The sequence below is a fragment of the Trichosurus vulpecula genome, chromosome 2 (genome assembly GCF_011100635.1).
Source record: "Trichosurus vulpecula isolate mTriVul1 chromosome 2, mTriVul1.pri, whole genome shotgun sequence".
Taxonomy (NCBI): Eukaryota; Metazoa; Chordata; class Mammalia; order Diprotodontia; family Phalangeridae; genus Trichosurus; species Trichosurus vulpecula.
The window spans coordinates 223829058-223849144 of record NC_050574.1 but is presented as its reverse complement, the minus strand read 5'-3'; the positions used below and the strand labels follow the sequence as shown (position 1 = coordinate 223849144).

The window sequence follows — 20087 nt, the reverse complement described above, 5'->3', positions numbered from 1 at the left end:
ATTACCAAAGTCAACGAGCTTAACTCCTCCTTCTGTTGTCAGAAGAATGTTGTTTCCCTTGACATCCCGGTGGATAATCCGGTTGTTGTGCAAGTGCTGAAGACCCTGTATGTCAAAGCATCACCATCACAGCAGTCACCAAAGCAGGAAAAAAAAAAGCTAGAGCTCTTATTTGAAAACAAATACCTTGCCATTAAAAAAAAAAGTCTAATGAGGACAATCTGCACTTGGACTAAATAAATATTTGTCTGGGGAATCACTCGGGAGACATCTCCCCTCCTTACTTCCTCCTCCACTGCCCCCCCCCACCATAAACAACATAATTGTTGTATTTCCATACAATGCAATATTGCTGTATTTCCATAGTGGCATACATGAAAAACAGGGATGAACAAGTTGTACCCTCTGCTCTCATGATCTGCTTCACAAGCATCCTTACCAAAAGTGCCCCATACAAGATGTAGGAAATTATAGCTTCATCCAACTGTTGACCACACTTCAGCAGGCCCTTGACAAGATCCGAGACAGAACCTCCATTACACAGCTGTAAGAAAAGAGAAGGGGTAGGAAAAGAGGAAGGAGGAGAGAGAAACAACATACACATATGAAAGGAAAACACAGATCTTTTGATGATCCACCAAACTTGTTCAGATTTTTAGAGCTTACCAGGTAAATCCTCAGCTCAGAAACCCCAGGTCAGGCTAATTAGAAGTCAGCTCTGCATTGTACAGCCTGATCTAGTTTCCTTAAGAGGATACTTTAGTCAAGGTGATGATTTGTGACCAACAATTTATAACCAAAAAGATGACATAAAATTTAACTGCAAGAGAAATATTTTTTTAAACGAGACATTATTTTGGAGTTGGGAGGAAAAGGCACATAAATTTATAGTCTCTGGTAATTTAAGGGAGTATTTCAATATTTCCATTCTTAGTGAATTGTGTCTTTAAAAACTTTTTTTTCAATTTTGTTTGGCGGTTAGGGAGAAGATGAGAAAATGCTAGAAGAGGCAAGACTGATGCACTTGATAACTGGGAGGCAACAAATTATAGTCATTTCAAACCTTCATTCCATCAATGTTCCCACTGGCAGGCAATATAAACCTGGCAGCAGCCATATCTCTATGCTCAGACTTGATGGCATGTGCTGCCAACAGCTTAGATGAAACATTCTGATCTAAAGGGGAAAAATAGCACTGTGCGCTTCCCATTAATGGGGTACCATATATCAAAGTCTGGGTGAGGGTGAGGGAGCAATACAATTAGGACCCACATAAAGTTATTTTTATTTATATCATTAGTTCATCATTCTTAGGACTTTTCAAATCTGCTTTCAAATCACCAGTCCCTCCTCCTGCTTCCTAACCACTCCCCTATCCTTCAGTCTCTTTCATTTTCAGAGTTGCCACTGTACACTATGATGACCACCATCACTTTATAGATCTGGGTTTGCCAGGCTGGCAAAGCCTGTAGAAGCTATAGATTTTCTTCACTTGGAGCTAATATTTGTAGTTTGGATAACTGCTAACAGGAAAACTGCGGTTATGGCTTTGAAGGGAAACTAGCTAGGCATTTAGAGCCAAAAAAAAAAAAGCACAGATGAGCACATCTGCAGCTATTTATATACCCTTCTATGAAACAGAACTATGTATTAAGATAACTCATTAGCAAATCATTAAGTACTAATAATGTTTACATTTTAATAAAGGACAATTGCATGTTTTTCATTTTCATTTGTGTCTGGTCTCCTTTTCTTGTCTTAAAACTTAAATTCCAATGGCTCACTATTATCTGTAGGATCAAATATAAACTCTGTAAGGAATTTAAAGCCCTTTAAACCTGGCCTTCATCTACCTTTCCACATTGATTAAACATGACTTTCCTTCGTGTACTCCCAAGTCCAGCAACCTTACTGTTCACACACAGCACTCCAGCTCCATCTAGGCCTTGGCCCTAGCTGTCCCCGTACCAGAAAGGTACCCCCTGCGTCCCTCCACCTCTTACATTTCCTTAGTGTCCTTCAAGACCCAGCTCAAGGGCCACCTTCTACAGGAAGCCTTTCTTAAACCCCACAGCTGCTTTTGCCTCCTCCTCCCCAACCTCTCCACACAATTATCTTGTGTTTATTTCTAAGAAGAGGTTGTTTGGTATACTAGCTAGCCAACCATTCTGAGAGTTAAGAAGACCTGAGTTCAAGTTCCATCTCTGACACGGACTGACTATGTGACCTTAGGTAAATCACTTAACTTCTCAATACTCCAAGAAATCCAATGCTGCTGCTGCTGCTGCTGCTGCTGCTGCTGCTGCTGCTGCTGATCGTGATGATGATAGCTAACTTCATTTAATGCTTTAAGATTTGCAAAGTACTTTACAAAGATGCTTCCATTATCTCTTGAACTCTGTGGGGTGTGTGCTTTTATCATTCCCATTTTATGGGTGAGGAAACTGAGTCAAAGAAAGGTCAAGTGTCTGTGACTTAGGGTCACATAGCTAGTAACTGTCTGAGGCAGGATTCAAGTGAAGATTTTCCTCATTCTAAGTCTAGTGCTCAGCTGCCTCTAAGACTGTAAGGTGCAGGTCAGGGGACAGTCTGCATTAGCATAGGAGTTTCCTTACTAGGAGTTCCCTACACCATGAGTGTCAAATTTAAATAAAAATGGGCTCACTAAATTGTACCTAAGGATCCCTATTGGTGCATTTTCACTTAGATAACCACATATTAACACTATCTATGTTTTACTGTATTTTTATTTATTTTGTTAAATATTTTCCAATTACATTTTAATCTGATTCCATCCACTCTGAAATGTTATAGGGCAAATAGGCTGCGTGTCTGACACCTCTACCCTACTACACCAGCAAAATCATAGATCCAGTCCAATATTTTATATGTAATATATTTGCATGTGTGTATTTGTACAACACGTGCCCTCTCCCCTGAGAAAATATAAGGTTAGGCACCATTTCACTTCAATCTCATAAATTAAAATGCTTGAAAGAAGAGGTAAGAGGAAAAGGTATACTCGTAAATTTTAGTTTACACTGGACATTAGCCAGGTTGTCAGATATCATCTGGCCAGTATTGAGCATTGTTAACAGTTGTTAAATATCACTGGTAGTACATATGTAGAATGATGCAACATTGGCAAGTGTCATCCAAAGCAAAGAATAACTTCCCTTTAGAAATGCTAACTCGGCCTCTTTGCAAGGAAGTCCTCTCTCAGAATCAGGACAACTTGGGAAAATAGGAATGAGATCATTTCTATGAAGCTACATCATAATTCCTACTTCCTAGAATACTTTTTTGCTACCTCACAGAGATTTTCAGGATTTTATGTGCTGTAAACTTCTCAACCCCATAAGAAAAAGTGAAAGAGCCAAACAAATCAGTAGGCAAAACTTATTCTCTCTGTTCTGTGGTTAACATATACATTTTCAGACTTTTCTGGGCCCAGTGCCTACATCTGACATCTTCCAGTGCATTCTATTAAGGAAGGGTAGGGAAACATCAAAATGAATATAAAATCTTGAGATAAAATAATTGCCCTATTCTACAAGTGCATTAGCATGAAATAATTAAGTATCTTAAAAATACCTTAATGAGAAAAGAAATCTTACTGACTACTCACCCCACCCTGCCATCCCCAATAGGGTTGTAAGAACGATCAATTACACAACCAACATGAAGCTGATATGTGTCAAAATCCAATTCACTTTCAAGTCAAGTCATCACCCTCCTGATGTCTTTGGTCCTCTCTGAGAATGAAGGACCAGCAACAGCAACAACCCTTGAGGTTTAAATCTCTGGGGCAGCTAGGTGGTACAGTGGTTAGAATGCTGGGCCTGGAGTCAGGAAGCCCTGAGTTCAAATTCAGTCTCAAACACATATTACCTGTGTGACCCCCTCCACCTGCCTCAGGTTCCTCGTCTGTAAAATGGAAGTAACAGCAGCACCTACCCCGCCTCAGGATTGTTGTAAGGACTGAGATAATATTTGTAAAAGCCTGGTACATAGTAGGCACTATGTAAATATTAGCCATTATATATGCATATAAGGTAGATTTCAGTGTGTAAGGTGGATTTTTGTTATTCCTTCTTAGAATTTAGTTCCCAGGGTCCACGGCTATAATCTCTAGTTTCCAGGTGCTAGATCATAATTCCCAGGCTCATGACTTATAAACATCTCCACCACGCTTGCACAATGTTATATAATGAGTTATATTTATAAATAATATAAACATTTGAGTTCAGCTGGCAAATACCCACCGTGACTGCACAGTGAGATATAGGAATGAGCTAATGTAAAACTTGTGAACTTAATGTTGGCAAGATGCTTTGTCTGTTGCCCTATAAAGCAAGTGGGCACTGATCAGTAAGTGGAGATTTGGGGTTTGGGTAATGCAGAGAGGAATGCATGTACCTGCCTCAACTGGCCCACATTGAGTGGGGGGGGGATTTAGGGGAGTGCACAAGCTGGAATACTGTGCCTATCTCAACTGACCCCATCAAGATGTAGGGCTAGTTGCCCCCCACTTGTTGCCAGCCCCAGTGAGAAGGGTGATTAGGTCGTCCTGTAGGAGTTGGTGCTCCCATTATCAGGAACTCTCTTTGAGAAGACTAGACTAGAATAAAGTAGGCCAGCTTATTTAACCCCTTATTATGACTCCATTCCTGTCTTCCTGTCTGCCTGGATCAAGAATGAACCTGTGCTAGTGTCTCTACCTGTCTTACGTTGGCATAGTCAATGTTACCTGTGTGTTACCTGTGAAACAATATATAAGCTATTATCTATATAATCTAGTAATCTAGTGTTTAAAAAGCACCTAAGGGTGGCTGGTGTACCACCCAGAGTCAAAGAATGGTAGAACTATCTAATCTAGAAATGTGTGTAGTTCCACTGAAACTATATTAGGCAATTAGATACTATATTATTCCAACCCTCTCAACTTACATACGTGAATACAGAGACTTGTGGAAGTAATGGAAGTAACTAACCCAGGTCCTGTCTAACTAAGCCTGGGGCTCTCCCATAATCTCCCATTTGAAGGTTCTTGCTGTTACAGTTTCTCCAATCAAGGCTTGGGAAAGAGATCATCACCCAAACGATTGCTAATACTCTTTGCACACTCCTGTAGGGACTTGAGGAGACAGGATATCACAAGAATGAAGCCAGAGGGAAGACAAAACCCTAGCTCCCAATTGAGCTTTGTGGATACCTGCCTGGGAAGGGAAAAAAAGAACAAAAGAACTTTGTTGAATACAGCCCCATCAGAGGGGCTGGCTGCCTGACCCCCATGGGCAGAGCAGGTTGGAACCAGCTAGAGTCGATCTTGTGGTCTCTCTGGAAACTTCCTGTTGCTGCACAAGTTGCCCACTGTTCTGACCAAATGTCACCACTCTCTGAGCCTCCCCAGCCTTCTCTGCAGACTTTCAGACTTTTGGTTATTTTGCAAAACAACTTAAGTAGCAGCTTGGAAGGTTATGCCTTCCAGGAGACTACCACCCTCCCTGTTGAAGTGTATTTAAACCCTGTTCCTTCTGTTCCTCACAGGCACTCACTCCAGTACTGTTGTTCAGTCATGTCAGATTCTTCATGACCCCATGGACCCTACCACTCATGGGGTTTTCTTGGCAAGGATACTGGAATGATTAGTCATTTCCTTCTCCAGGGGATTAAAGCAAACAGAGGTAAGTAATTTGCCTGGGATCAGAAAACTAGTAAGTTCTGAGGAACTGATTTGAACTCAGGTATTCCTGACTCCAGAGCCACCCAGCTGTCTCCAGTCCTCTTTATTTTAGATTGACAACTACTTTATTCTATCCCATCTTTCAGTTCCATGATACACCATCAGGAATACAGAGGGACCAGGGGGTCCTCAGATGTACGCAGACTAGGCAGTTATCTACATAGTCTCACATTATTGGGCCTTAAGATTCAATAAGCCAAATAATTCCTTATCCAGATAATGTCTCCCTCACCCCTACCCCGAATCTGCTTCTGTGTTTTAAAATCCCACATTACTCTCTCCTTCGGACTTAATCATTCTCAAAAACAAACATGGGAGAAGTTATTTACACTTTTTCGTGTGTCTGTTTATCAGATTATCTAGCCAACTAATCACAGAGATGAGCACCAACCCTCAGCATTGTGCAAAATAACCCCCATAGGAGTTGACCACCCAGGATAGATTTTACAAGAACGTCAAGTAATTCCATTCACTAGCATGTAAAATGTGCACCTGGTACTGAGACAAAGGTCAAAATGTGTCCTTTGTTTCCATAGTAACAAGTGTAAGAAATGCTTTTAGCCAGATAGCTCAGGAACCTTTAATGTAAACATTAAAAATAGTACTTATACCACCCTCCAAATACAAGTGTTGTCTCCCTTGCCCCACGGTGACTGGGAAACCCAGGGAGCAATAAATGATCCAGAGGCTCACTGAGGAGATTCTGGAGAAGGGGGAAAGGGGGAGAAAGGGGTGGACAGTCCCCTCCTCTTCCCTCGCCCTCATCTGGCCTAAGCTGAGTAGGAAGAAATGCGTGCACCAACTTTCCATAGGATCATAGATTTAGACCTGAAAGGGACCCCAAAAGTCATCTAGTCCAACACCCTTATTTTACAGATGAGGAGCCTCAGGCCCAGGGGGGTTAAGTGACTTGCCCAAGGTCACATAGAGAGGATCAGAGGTGGGATTTAAACCCGGACCCTCTAACTTCAGAGCCAATGTTCTTCCTATTGTAAATTTCTTTAAGTCCTTGAAGAAAAAGATGGGTCTTTCTTCAAACACGGAGCGTGACAGTATTTTCATTATCACAGACCTATAGCCTAGGTGCTCATCTACATCAGGCACACCCCAGAACAATTCACAATTCTTCTCTTAAAACTATAGGGAGGAAACATAAATGAAATGCTATGTTATGGTCAGAGTATCCCTGGGATTTTTCCCCCAAACCACATTATAGCATCTCACTTGCCCTACTTTGAAAACAGCCCATCCTGCCACAGAGCCCTAACTCAGCAATATATCATATCCAGCAAGCTGACCTATAAACTTTTTTTCCGTACCTCCAGAGCCCATGTAAGAATTAAGAGCACTCATTTTGTCACCACAATCAACACTCAGCTGCAGACCAGAGAACAATGAGGGGCTCTCATTACGCAGGTGTCTTTTGTTTGCTTAAATGTCAGTGTTTGAGGGTCTGCCTGCCTGCCTGCCTGCTTTCCAGTGAATCTGATAAACATGCAATTAAACTGCTCTGAGGCCCTTGGGAGGAAGGTGTCCATGAAAGTTGACAATCCCACCATAGAACTCTGAAATTGCAGGGGGTGGGCTGCACAGCGCCTAACCCTAGCCAGAGAAGAGAAATTCTAGCTGACGTTGCTTAACAAAAAAGGGTGAATCACCTTGGAGGCACACCAGGGAACTATCTATAAATGCATAAAATAAAATAGCCCCCTTGGATTTGGGGGGAGGAAGAGAGGAGGCAACCAAGCCTCCTCCTCCACCCCTGAAGCTTGAAAAAGTGGCAGCCGATTCATTCCCTCCCACACAACTGACAATCTGTTTCAGGGGAAGGAGCATGTTTCCATTCCCACAATCCTCCCTACGCTCTAATCATCATCAGGATGATGTGGCTGCTTAGCGAATCTTGAATTTAATGAGCGTTATTCTTTGTCTAGACCCAAGAGAAATAGAAAAAATCATTTAATCTCCACATCAAATTTTTTAAAACATTCATAGGAGAATTCTGCAGGCCCCAGGTGGAAACCTGAAGACTCTGCGATCATCACATATGACTTTGTAGCAATGGGAGATCCTTCCAAAAAAAGTAAAAAAACCAACTTTGCTTTAAGGTCCATCCTCCTCCCCCTCCCCCCACCACCAACAAAATGGCAAACAGAAGACTCCATAGAACTAAAACTGGAGGGAATCCCAGAAGTCTCCTAGTCCCATATTTTTACAGATGAGGAAACCGACACCCAGAGAAGTTAGTTAGGAGAGGGGAACCTAGGTCCTTTGACTCCAGAGCAAGAGATTTCCCCTATACCATGCTACTTTTCAGCACCTTCTTTCCTAACTAAGCCTTTTGCTACTGGCATCACTCCCCAGTGCCTGGTTTCCTCCTCATCTTGGCCCCAGGATTCCCATTCTCTTCTACTATGGGGTCTCCTGTCTCACATAGGCCTCCAAATCTTTCCCAATTCACTTTCCCTCAGTCAAAACCAGCCTTGCCTCTTTACCATTTTAACCTAGACTGCCTAAGTTAATGACTCGAAATGTGATAAACAAATTCACTATAATGTAATGCAGGTGACAATGGCTTAATGCATTTCCCTCCCGGGTTACATTTTTGTCTCCTACAAGTGATTTTCAATACTTTCAATAGAAGTAACTAAAATGTGAATTTGGGGTGCTGGAAGATGAAGATGTTGGGTCAGAGAAGTCTTTTGGAGTTATTCCTATAAGTTCTAGAGTCATCCTTGTCTAGACCTTATCCTAAAGCCTAAAACCTACAACTCTGGGAAAGTTCTGGATTTTAAAATATATTAATTCTTCAGTCAGGTGCAGAAATATGGGGAATTCTTTTGAAATTCCAGTCTCATTTCCTCCTGCCTCAAACCATTACTTTCAGATTGAATACTGAATACTTACCTAAAGTCTCTGATTGGAGAAAATCCACAATTTATAGCTTCTGAAATTCTCCTTCCATTGAAATTTTAAAAAGAAAACAACTGTACTGGCCTTACTAGAGCAAAAAACAAATATTTTTCTGAGTAGTAAGATTTTCATGAAGATATAACTTCTCATTACATTTCATTTAGATGGTTTCCTACCATAGAACCTATAGATCTTTCCTTGAGTTTTTTCAGATTTAATATTCATTGAGCATAAAACTTATCCACCAATTTTTCCACAGCATATTGCCTGTGAATGTGTGTTTTCCCTTCATCTCCCAAATGAAATAGCTGTCTATCACAGGAGGGTTCTTTGTTCGTTTTTTGTTCACAATTGGTAATGCATTTTGGAAACGACAATTTTATTTGCTTTTGTTTTTTGAGTTGAGGTGATTTAAGGTGCCTTTTAATAAGATTTTTCCATCCTCTAGAATTGTTCCATCGGATGACCTCTCATCTGGCATTGCATATAAATGAGCAAAGGGAAGAACAGGGAGCATGGTAGTAGCAAAGTCAACATAAATCTCACCTCAATATTTTAACTGAGCAGGACAATATTCAACAGAACATAACTTGCTTTTGCGAGATACTTTTCGTAAACCCTCTCCTCAAATACATGGTTGGACTAAAATGCAAGGGAAGAGAAATTTTAAAAGTATGGGATAGACTGGCACTATTTGCAGAACTGATGGATTGGTCAATCAGCCAAGCATTTATTAAATGTTTACTGTGGACCAGGCCTGCACAACCTGCTGGCCACTTATGCGCCAAAGGATTTCTGGCAGCCCACAAAAAATGTAGAGAATGATCTCCTCTTCATTTTTCCACAGGCCACCCGAAATCCTTTGGCTAGTCATAGGTTGTGCAGGCCTGGTGTGGACCAAGCTCTAAGGATAAAAAGAAAAGGTAAAATATAGACCCTGGCCTCAAGGAGCTTACATTCTAGTTGAGGAGACATTACAGATATAAATAGTTTTACACAAGATACACAGAGTAGATAGACCACCTTAGAGGGAAAGACACTAGCACCTAGGGGAAAGCCTCTTGCAGAAGGTGGCATTTGAGCTGCGTCTCAAAGGTAGCCAGGGATTCTAAGAGATAGAGGTGAGGAGTGAGACCACTCCAGGCATGGGGTACAACCAAAGATAGGAAATGGAGTGTTATGTTTAAGTGACAGCAAGTAGGCCAGGGAGGAGTAATGTAAAAGAAGCCTGGAAAGATGGGAATGGTCCAGGTTGTGGAATGGTTTAAATGTCATAGTAGTTTATATTTGATTCTAGGGGTAATAGGGAGCCATTTTCTAGGGCCGTGGTGGGGGTGGGGGAGGGGAGGGAAATCACTATGGAAATTGAGTGGAGCAAGACAGGGGTGAGGAGAGGTTTGAGGCAGGGAGACTAATTTCAATAGTCCAGGTGAGAGGTGACAAGAGCCTTAAGTAGAGTGATGGCTATGGGAGTAGGGAAAAGGGGGATATATGTGAATAGCATTGTGAAGTTTGAAAGGAGAAGATTTGGTGAGTAATTGGATAGCTGAAGAATTAGATAAGTTATCCAATGAATGAAAGTAAATCAAGAATGACATTGAGGTTTCAAATCTGGGTGGTTGGAACAATGGCGGTGCCCTTGATAGCAACAGGGAATGTCAGAAGAGGGATAGATAACTGCTTGTTGGGGATTTTGTGGTGGGGATTCCTGTTCTAGTGAAGACTGGACTTGGAGCCTCTGTGAGCCTTCACAATGCTCTAGGTCCGTAAAGCAGAGAGGCTGATATGCATCTCTCATAGAAGGTCCACAAAATATTTCCATGATCATTGGAGAGATTCAGGAGAAAAAGTCAGAGCTATCTAGGATATTAGGGAATCATAAGGAGAAAAGTTCCAGCTATAAGGTCATAGCTTCATGAATTCATTAAAGGATATATCTGAATGTCTCTAAGAGGTGGAAGTAGAAAAAAAAAAAGTATTTGTTCTAAGGGGAGTTGTGAAGTCAGATAAGTTTGTATTGGCACCCCGACCTCCTGCCACCACCGTCTTTTAAAAATTATCATTAAAAATAATATTACATTTACTTTATTGTTATAAATCACTTTGTACATTTTATCTCATTTCAGAGGAACATACATCTAGGGTTGGGAGGGACCTTTGGAGGTTATCTAACCTACTTTTTTCATTTGCAGATGAGGAAATTAGGCCAAGAGAAGTTAAGTGGTTTACCAAAGGTCGCACAGCATGACAGAAGGGGGATTTGAATCCCCACATTCCTCTGACTCCAAATCCATCCAGTAACTGTCAAGGACACTACCATCATTCCAACCAACCAGATTTGAAACCTCAGTGTCATCCCTGACTCCTCACTCCCATTCATTTTATATATGTAATCAGTCACCAAATCATGTCATTTCTGCCTCCACAACATTACTCTTAGAATTCTCCTTCCTCCATTCACATGGCATGCTATCTATATCACCCTTTGAAGTAAACAGTGGGAGTATTATTCCTCTTTATTTGGCAAATGAGATTGAAATAGATGAGATGACTTGTCCACAGTCACAAATCTGGGAAGTGTATTGCCCTACCACTCCCCATGCCACCAGATGCTAAGGAATCTCAAGCTTCCTCTTGGCTTCTCAGGACCCCATCCCAGCCAAGTCAGATACCACTCCAATTTCTTCTTTCCCATCAAAACATTCACCTTGGGACCACTTTTCTTAGAATCTTCCTTGCTTCTCAATTGAAAAATGGTCAAAGGATATGAACAGATAGTTTTCAGATGAAGAAATCACAGCTATCTATAGTCATACACAAATATCAGATTGGCTAATATGACAGAAAAGGAAATTGATAAATGGAGGGGATGTGGGAAAATTGGGACACTGGTGTACTATTGGTGGAGTTGCAAACTGATCCAACTATTCTAGAGAGCAATTTGGAACTATGCCCAAAAGGCTATAAATCTATGCATACCGTTTGACCCAGCAATAGCACTACTAGGTCTGTATCTCAAAGAGATTTTAAAAAAGGGGGGGGGAAGGACCCATATACACAAAAAATGTTTATAATACCTCTTTCTGTGGTGGCAAAGAATTGGAAATTGAGGTGATGTCCATCAATTGGGGAATAAGGCTAAACAAGTTGTAGTATATGACTGTAATGGAATACTATTGTGCTATAAGAAATGACAAGGAGGATGTTTTCAGAAAAAGCTGGAACTGATACAAAGTGAAGGGAGCAGAACCGGGAGAACATTGTACACAGTAACAGCAAGATGTAAGATGATCAACCATAAATGACTTAGCTACTCTCAGCAGTGCAATGATCCGAGAAAATTCCAAAAAACTCATGATAAAAAAAAATGCTATCCACCTCCAGAGAAAGAACTGATGGAGTTTGAATGTAGGTCAAAGCATACTCGTTTTCACTTTATTTTTTTCACTTTTTTGGTCTGTGTTTTCTTTTACAACATGACTAATATGGAAATGTTTTGTATGATTGCACATGTATAAACTATATAAAATTACCTGCCATCTCAGGGTAGGAGTGGGAGGGAGGAAGAGCAGAGAAAGGAAGGGGGAGAATTTGGAACTCAAAAATTAAAAAAAAAATGTTAAAAATTGTTTTTACATGTAATTGTGAAAAAATAATTTTTAAAAAAAAATCCCTCTGTCTACTATGTGACAATGAGTTTAATAACCCATGTGTTTTCCCTCCCAGATTAGAAATACCTGAATACAGTTAAGACAGGTGACTCCTTTTGAGGACCCTTACAGAATGACATTACTTAGCATATTTAATACTTAGGAATCTATGATTCATTGGTGTGAGAACTCTCCCCCACTCCCACAAACTGCAACCTCATGACAGTCCTCCTTCAGAAGGTTGTCAAGGAGCTGCAGACAAGATATAAAATTGTCTTCATGAGCTGCCATAATTGAAATATTAATCCCCCTACAGTGAACCTTCTGGTAATGAATCCAAAGGAGTGACATTAGAAATTTCAAGCATCTGACAGGCTGGCAAAGGAGACAGTTTGGGTCAGGTAGCCATCAACTTTACATATACATAAAGGCAGGCCTAGAAATAAAGATTTTGGCTAAGCAGAAGCCAAGAGTGAGTTTTGAATGGCTTTAATAGGAAAAGAAGCAGCATGGCCTGGGGACCAGAGAGATGACTTTGGAATCAGAGAGGCCTGAGTTCACGTTCCACTTCTGACACACACCTGCTGTGTGCCTTTGTTCACTTCCTGGTGCCTTAGACAACTGTCTAAGTCTCTGAGTTACAGAGATAGGGCCAACCTACGCTGTTAGAAAGAATCTGAAAGAATCCTGTATCAATGAAGTCACAGGTCCAGTCCCTATTTCTATCCATACCCCTAAAAAGAAAAGGAAGAAATCCTCATGATCCCAAATTATATTATTTATTGGAAATAATAGCAGCACCCGGACATATCAGAGTTTCAAATTAACTGAATAAACTTCCTATGTCCCTGGCTCCATCGACAATGTATCTGAAAGATGAGCAAAAATGGAGGGAATTATATATTTAAAAGAAATAGCAAGTTGTACATAATAGATTTGCAGTTTCATATGCTTGTTTTATTCATAAATTAAAACTAAATAAATTTTAAATGGAGGAAAATTAAAACTGCAGATAATTAAGCATCGACAAAGATTTAGAAACTCTAGATTCACTAATGTCTTTCAGCCTATGAGAGGAGAATAGCTATTTTATGGACTTATGGGGGAAACTAGTCTATGCGGTAACTGGACACTTGTTCAGTGATCCGTACTTAGAGGCAGAAACAGCAATGGGCTGCTACCTGCCTTAAAGTGGTTCTCACCAGGGGCATTTAGCCAGTCTATTCCAAGGAGTTCTACTAATTCTATGCATATGACAGAAGACAAGTCCAAAATCCTACTCTCTACCACAAATAGAGTCAGTCAGTCAGTCAACAAGCATTTATTAAGAACTTGTTATGTGCCAGGCACGAGCTAAGCTCTGGGAATTCAAAGAAATGCAAAAATAGCTTCTTCATCTAAGGAGGGAGACAACAGGTGAACAATTAAGTTTACACAACACATATCCACAGTAGATGGGAGACAATATCAGAAGGAAAAGTTCTAGAATTAAGCAGGATAAAAAAAGGGTTCTTGTAGGATTTTAGATGAGACTGGAAGGAAGTCAGGGAAGGCAGGAGTCAGAGATGAGGCATGGTGGACAGCCAGTGAAGATGCAGAGGGTCAGGAGACAGAGGAAAGGCAAAGAGGCTAGTGTTGCTGGACTGTATAGTACCCAGAGGGGATTAAAGTATAAGAAGACTAGAAAGGTTGGAAAGGGCTAGATTATGAAGGGCTTTAAAAGCTAAAAAGAGGATGTTATATTTGATCCTGGAGGTAAAAGGAAGCCAATGGAGTTTATTGAATGGGGAAAGAAAGTTTGTCTAGGGATCAGCACACACTTTTAGGCTGCTTCTCATTTTACACAGGCACAGGGAGCCTTTTCAGAGATACCCAATCTACATTTGTGAGGGTCACCATTTGGTTACTATCCTTAACAAGCAACATCAGCTTTACGAAGATCTCTTCCAAAGCTGCATGGAGGATGGACTAGAGCAGAAAAAGACTTGAGGCAGGGAAAGACCAGAAGGTGGACTAATTCCAGGCATACCAAAATGGTGACAAACTTTAGTCTATGATAAAGCAGTGTGGCATCATGGAAAAATCTCTGATCTGGAAGTCAGGAAACCCAAGTTGGAGACTTAAGTGTGCCATTAACTGTCTGTGAGAAATTATGCAAGTAAATTAGCCTCTCAGTTTACTCATCAGTGAGGAGGTTGGATTAGACAATTTCTAAGGATCCTTCCAGCTCTGAATAATATTAGCCTATGACTCATTCTATAATTCTATATGAAATCACAGCCATTGAAGAGACTGGAGCTACCAATCCAGCAGATGACCTGTGTGATTTAATTGCAGCAAAGAAAGGACCCCAGAACTTCCCAATAACTATGCCAACAAGTCTGGCCCATCCAAAGAACAATTTTTATGCTGAAGTCATAAATCCCAAGGATATTATATTGCAGAGGTGCTTGCATAATTCAGGGCAGCCTAATTATCTGACTCTGAACATGAGACAGTGGGGTAAAGTTTGTCTAGGGATCAGCACACACTTTTAGGCTGCTTCTCATTTTACACAGGCACAGGGAGCCTTTTCAGAGATACCCAATCTACATTTGTGAGGGTCACCATTTGGTTACTATCCTTAACAAACAACATTCATTTGAGAATTGATCTAGTAAACACATCTCAGCTGGCTAGTCTGATCACAACATTTGCAAGGAGGTCTGACCACCAGGCTAGAGCAGAAATAAAGGTACCTGAAAATTCTTCAGTTTGAATAACAGAAACTAGGAAATTCCTAAAAGGCATCTCCCCTACATTATCTTTTTAGAAGTCCAGAACAAACAAGCAGAAACTTAGACTTACTGATCCAAGACTTAGACCTTGCAATGTAAAAGCATGGACAACAACTGAATCTTCAATTCCAGAAATGATACTTTCCAATTTGGGGGGGGGGAGGGAACTATTTTTTGTTTTAAAGCATGCTTCTAGGGTAAAAATACAGTTTCAGAAACATAGGAGGATAAAACATGAATGTTCTAATATAAACTGATTAGTCAGCCAAATAGTCACAGGTTTCTTGGATGCCAAACCCCTCAACATCCCAGGTTGGGAGGTGAAGACAATTAATGGGACAGAAATGGTGAAGCCTCTTTCCCTTCAACCTGTTCATCCCTCAGAGTTCCAATCTGCTTCTCACAAAGTCAATCTATACACTAGCACGGCCAATTAGCGCAGTCCTGAGGCGTATACAAAATCAGACAGTAGAACTAAAAGGAATGAAGAGCCTAAAAGGGAAATTAGGCAATCTGCCTTTCCAATTTTAATTTTCTTCCAAGGGGCTCCAGCACTTCACATGTGTGGCCTACATTTGTTCCCTGAAAATAAGCATTGGTCTAGAAGCCCAAGGTCTAAAGATGTCCAGGTGGGGCTAAAGAGCATTGAGCCACTAGTCAAAAGTAATGGAGAAATTCTTCCCCTGTATCCAGACACTAATGATCTTTTATCTTAACCACATAGAGGGGAAGGAAAAGAGTGGTACAAAACTAGTACATGTGAGTGAAGCCAATGCAATTTTTGCAGATTAAATGGAATTTGGGTTATCAAGTTTGCAAAAGTAAGATTCCTATCCACGTTTTCTGAGCCTTTGGAGGAAAAGTGTCTTTGCTAGTCAAAAGCCTTCCCTTCCTGCTATTGTACATGCTGGTTTAGAAACAAGAATTCCAAGACTTGAAGACCAAGATAGGCAAATGCTTTAAGTAACAAGATGTGCTTAATACATAGAAGGGAATTGACTTAATTATTTTTTGAAGACCACTGTGTTTCATAAGGGTCTATTAGAAAAAGGATAACAAGTACAAATGATTGTCCAAATTGTCACTGCAAAATATTATTTCCAAAAGAAAGTATCTGTTTCCTCGTAAGTTGAACATGAACACTACTGGTGCTGGTACCTAATACCTCTAGCTTCAGCATGCCCAACCCATCCCCTCTTACCTCTAGGACCAGCCATAGCTGTCCGCCCACGTGCTGATCAGCTTTATAAAACATTCCATAAAACTTTACCACATTTGGATGGTTGGGAAGAAATTGTAAAATGTTGTATTCCGCCTCAATCTCTTCATCCATATCCTAAATAGGAGGAAAAAGCATATGTTGGATCAAGTCCATCTCTCCAAGGAGAGATGACAAATTTGTCATCAAAGACAAATAAATATTTAATGAAGTCTATCTGCACAATAATTTGAATGCTGCTATCATCACAATGTCTCTAAAACATTTTGGCTTAAAAATATGCAAACATTTAGGTCCTGATTAAGAATCACCCATCATCATGCTAATAGTAGGACTTTGTATGATTGTATTTTTCCTCTGAGATTTTTTTTAACTGCATTATCAATGCAGTCAGATGCTTAGCTCCAAGAGGCCTAATGCAGGACAGGATACACATAACCTCATTATGCACAAAGCAGGCCACGTTATACCCTTGGTGTCTAGTACACTGCAGCAAAAAAAAAAAAAAAAAAAAAAAAAAAGGCTTAATTTTCTTCACCCTGCTGAGGAAGAAAACAAGCACATGTATTATTCCTTTACGCTGTCAACGCAATATGTCTGAATGTTTTGAGTTGGGGTCATTTTGTAATTATACTGCCACCATCCAATAGCCCATGAGTGACACAAGTCAGTGTTTCAAATGGAAAGATTTCAAAAGGAAAGAATCCAGGGGTCACACCTTGACAATAGCAACAACAGAACTGTCAATAAGATACAAACCAGGGAAATTTCTAGCCGTGTCTCTTTCTCTTAGTTGTGATTACAACTCATTACCCTTTCTAAAATGCTTTCAAGTCCCTGCTGGGTTTCAGGAAAATGTGTACCTTTACAAAGGGCCAGGAAAATAAGTGGAAACTTCAGTGAGCATTAAAAAAAAGGGAAAAAAAACACCATGTGATTGCTGTTGCTAATTTTACTTACACTGATTGGATCCAGGATTTTTACAGCTGCAGGGCTCCCATCTTTCTTATTTGTTACTTTATAGACTTTTCCATATGTGCCTTTCCCAATGGTCTCTATAATCTCCCAGGTGTCTGAAGGATCAGGAAGTGACTCAAGTCCAAGCATGCTGGGACTGTATTGAAATAATCCATACAGAGGTTTCCTGGTAGGGAGGAGAATTTGTCATCATCAATGTGTTAGTGGACTGGAGAACATTCTTTTATAATATAGGATGTTCCGCGATAATAATAACAATGATTTGTTGTTCAGTCACTTCAGTCATGTTCACCTCTTCATGACCCCATTGGGGGTTTTCTTGGCACAGATACCGGAGTCGTCGTTTGCCATTACTTTCTTCAGCTCATTTTACAGATGAAGAAACTGAGGCAAACAGGATTAAGTGACTTGTCCAGGGTCGCACAGCTAATACGTGTCTGAGGTCACATTTGAACTCTGGTCTTCCTGACTGCAGGCCCACCACTCTCTCCACTGTGACACCTAGCTGCACCCAAAATAATAATAATTAGCATTTATATGATGCTTTAAAGATTCCCCAAAAATATACATATGTTATCTTAATCAACTGCATTAGAATACTGCATTTTGATAAAGTTTGGTTTAGTTTTGCTTTTAAACTGAGAAAAGAAATAGAAGTTGCTATGTGCAATAGAAGGAGGAGGAGAGAATGAGAAACAAAACAGGGATTTTGTCTACAAAGAAGACAATAAATTTGAAGATGTCACACACATACACACACACACATCTTCAGGAGAGAATAAGAGGAAACAAGGAGAAATATCTCAGCTGTGACTTGATTCTGGTTTAATGCCATAGTTAAGAAAAGAAAAGCAGGATTTAATAGAAAGATAATTGGTTTGGAGTGAAATGATATGAGTTCATATTCAAACTCATACTCAATTCAATAAACATTTATTAAGCACCTACTATGTGCCAGGCACTGTGCTAAGCACTAGGGATACAAAAAGATGAAAAAAAAAAAAACAGTTTCTGTCCTCAAGGACTTTACAATCCCTAGGTAACCTTGGGCAAGTCACCTAATTGTATCTTTGTTTGCTTTTCCTCATCCGTAAAATGAGAGGATTAGACTGGATGGACCTGGATGACTGGGTGCCTTCTTCCTCTAAATCTACAAACCTGTGCTGCCTGAGCTGTAATGGGCCTGGGGACAGACTTCAGGTCAAAGGCTCTATGACCTTGGCTATTTGCAGGACCCCAGGCCAAATTTGGGCTAAAGGACGAGGAAACCGGTCCCAAATCTCTACTGGAAAACCTATAGAGATGTTTAGGAAAGGGATAGCAGCACCTGTTTCAAAACATACAAAGGGAGATGACAATCTGGTACCCAATACTGCAACTTTTTAGGAATTACAGGAAAGGGGTTAATGGTAAACAGCAAACTCCTAGCCCTTTCACTAAGAGACACTTGTCTTGAGATTAAAGCTCTACAAAGCCAAACCATCAGCACCGGTGCCTGGCAGGAGTGCAAAGCCCACCCCCGGCAGCTCTGGGATGATATGGCTTCCAAGCGCTCTCTGCTAGACTATCAAAGAGGAGGGGCCACCAGGCTCCAGTGGCAGATCCTAATGAGCTCAACCAGTTTTTTGTTGTTGGGTTTTGGTGGTTACCCAAAGGGAGCATTTCTGTTTCATGCTGTGTCGTTTCAATTTGAACTTCCAGGCCTAATTATGTTCTATCTCTTGGCCTTCCAAACCTTAGCCTTTTGACATGGGACAAGCAGTCTACTTACCACCTTCACCTATTCTACTAAGAAAATTACAAAGTTTACAAGATTAAGCTTAAACACGTTTGAAATTATTTTAATTTATGAAAACTTACTTGGACTTACAAAAATCTCTAACTTAATCAGCAACTGCTTTTTGGTCTCTTTCTATTGCATTAAGACAAACAAAACTGTCATTCTTATAGGATCATTTTGAAGACAAAAAGCAAAAAGAATCCCCTCCAATTTGAATATTCAACTACCTTTCCAAAGCACATGCGGCATCTCCCATCACTGTCTTCCTAATGTATACCGTCTAATAGTAAACATCTTATGCTAGAATTAGGAAAAGACATTTCCCCATCTATAAAATGTGGACAATAATATCTGCCTCAGGAGATTATTGTGAGGTTCAAATGAAATCGTAGAATTATTGATTTAGAACTGGCTAGTACCTTTAAAAATCAGCAGCATGGCTAATTGATAATTATGACCTCTGCCTCTGGACTTTGCTTCTTACTTTTTGGACCTTGCCACAGTGCAGCTGCCTCAGCACCTGGGATCTCACCTGCAACCTCCTCACTCTGGTTCATGGTTTCACCATGCCAGCCCCCTTTTTCCACTGCCGGCTCTTCCCAGGGCCTCCGCTTCTAGGAGGAGCCCATTTTCTCGTGATATTTTGGACTTCAACACCATGCCCCCACGCAATACTGAACAAATCATTCTACCTGCTCTCAACTCAAGGGGTCACAGATATGAAAATGTTTTGTATCCTGTTTTATCTACAATGTGCTACACATAAAGTATGAGTTTTTTATTATATAATTAAGTACCAAAACAAGTACTACAGACAAAAAGTGCTATGAGAGTTAATAATACCTTACATTTATATTGTACTTTAAGGTCTTTACATATATTATCTCATTTACATATTTTACATGTATGTAATCATGTACGTATATCATATTTTGACGTACACGTGACACGTATCATATTTTACATATATTATCTCATTTTATCATCACAACAACCCTGAGACAAGGTGAGTACTCTTGTTATC

General features: G+C 40.3%; 1 protein-coding gene across 1 annotated transcript in view; it reads right to left on the bottom strand.

Annotated features, from left to right (window-relative positions):
- Positions 1-19723, bottom strand: part of MYO3B (myosin IIIB) — a 636303-nt gene extending 616580 nt beyond the window's left edge. Inside the window, exons 1-5 of the mRNA XM_036744020.1 lie at positions 19629-19723; positions 17266-17449; positions 16288-16422; positions 440-544; positions 6-105 (exon numbers count right to left, since the gene is read on the bottom strand). Coding sequence (XP_036599915.1) covers positions 6-105; positions 440-544; positions 16288-16422; positions 17266-17449; positions 19629-19723 — 619 coding nt within the window. The remainder of the gene's footprint in view (positions 1-5; positions 106-439; positions 545-16287; positions 16423-17265; positions 17450-19628) is intronic.
- Between the last annotated feature and the right edge of the window lie 364 nt (positions 19724-20087).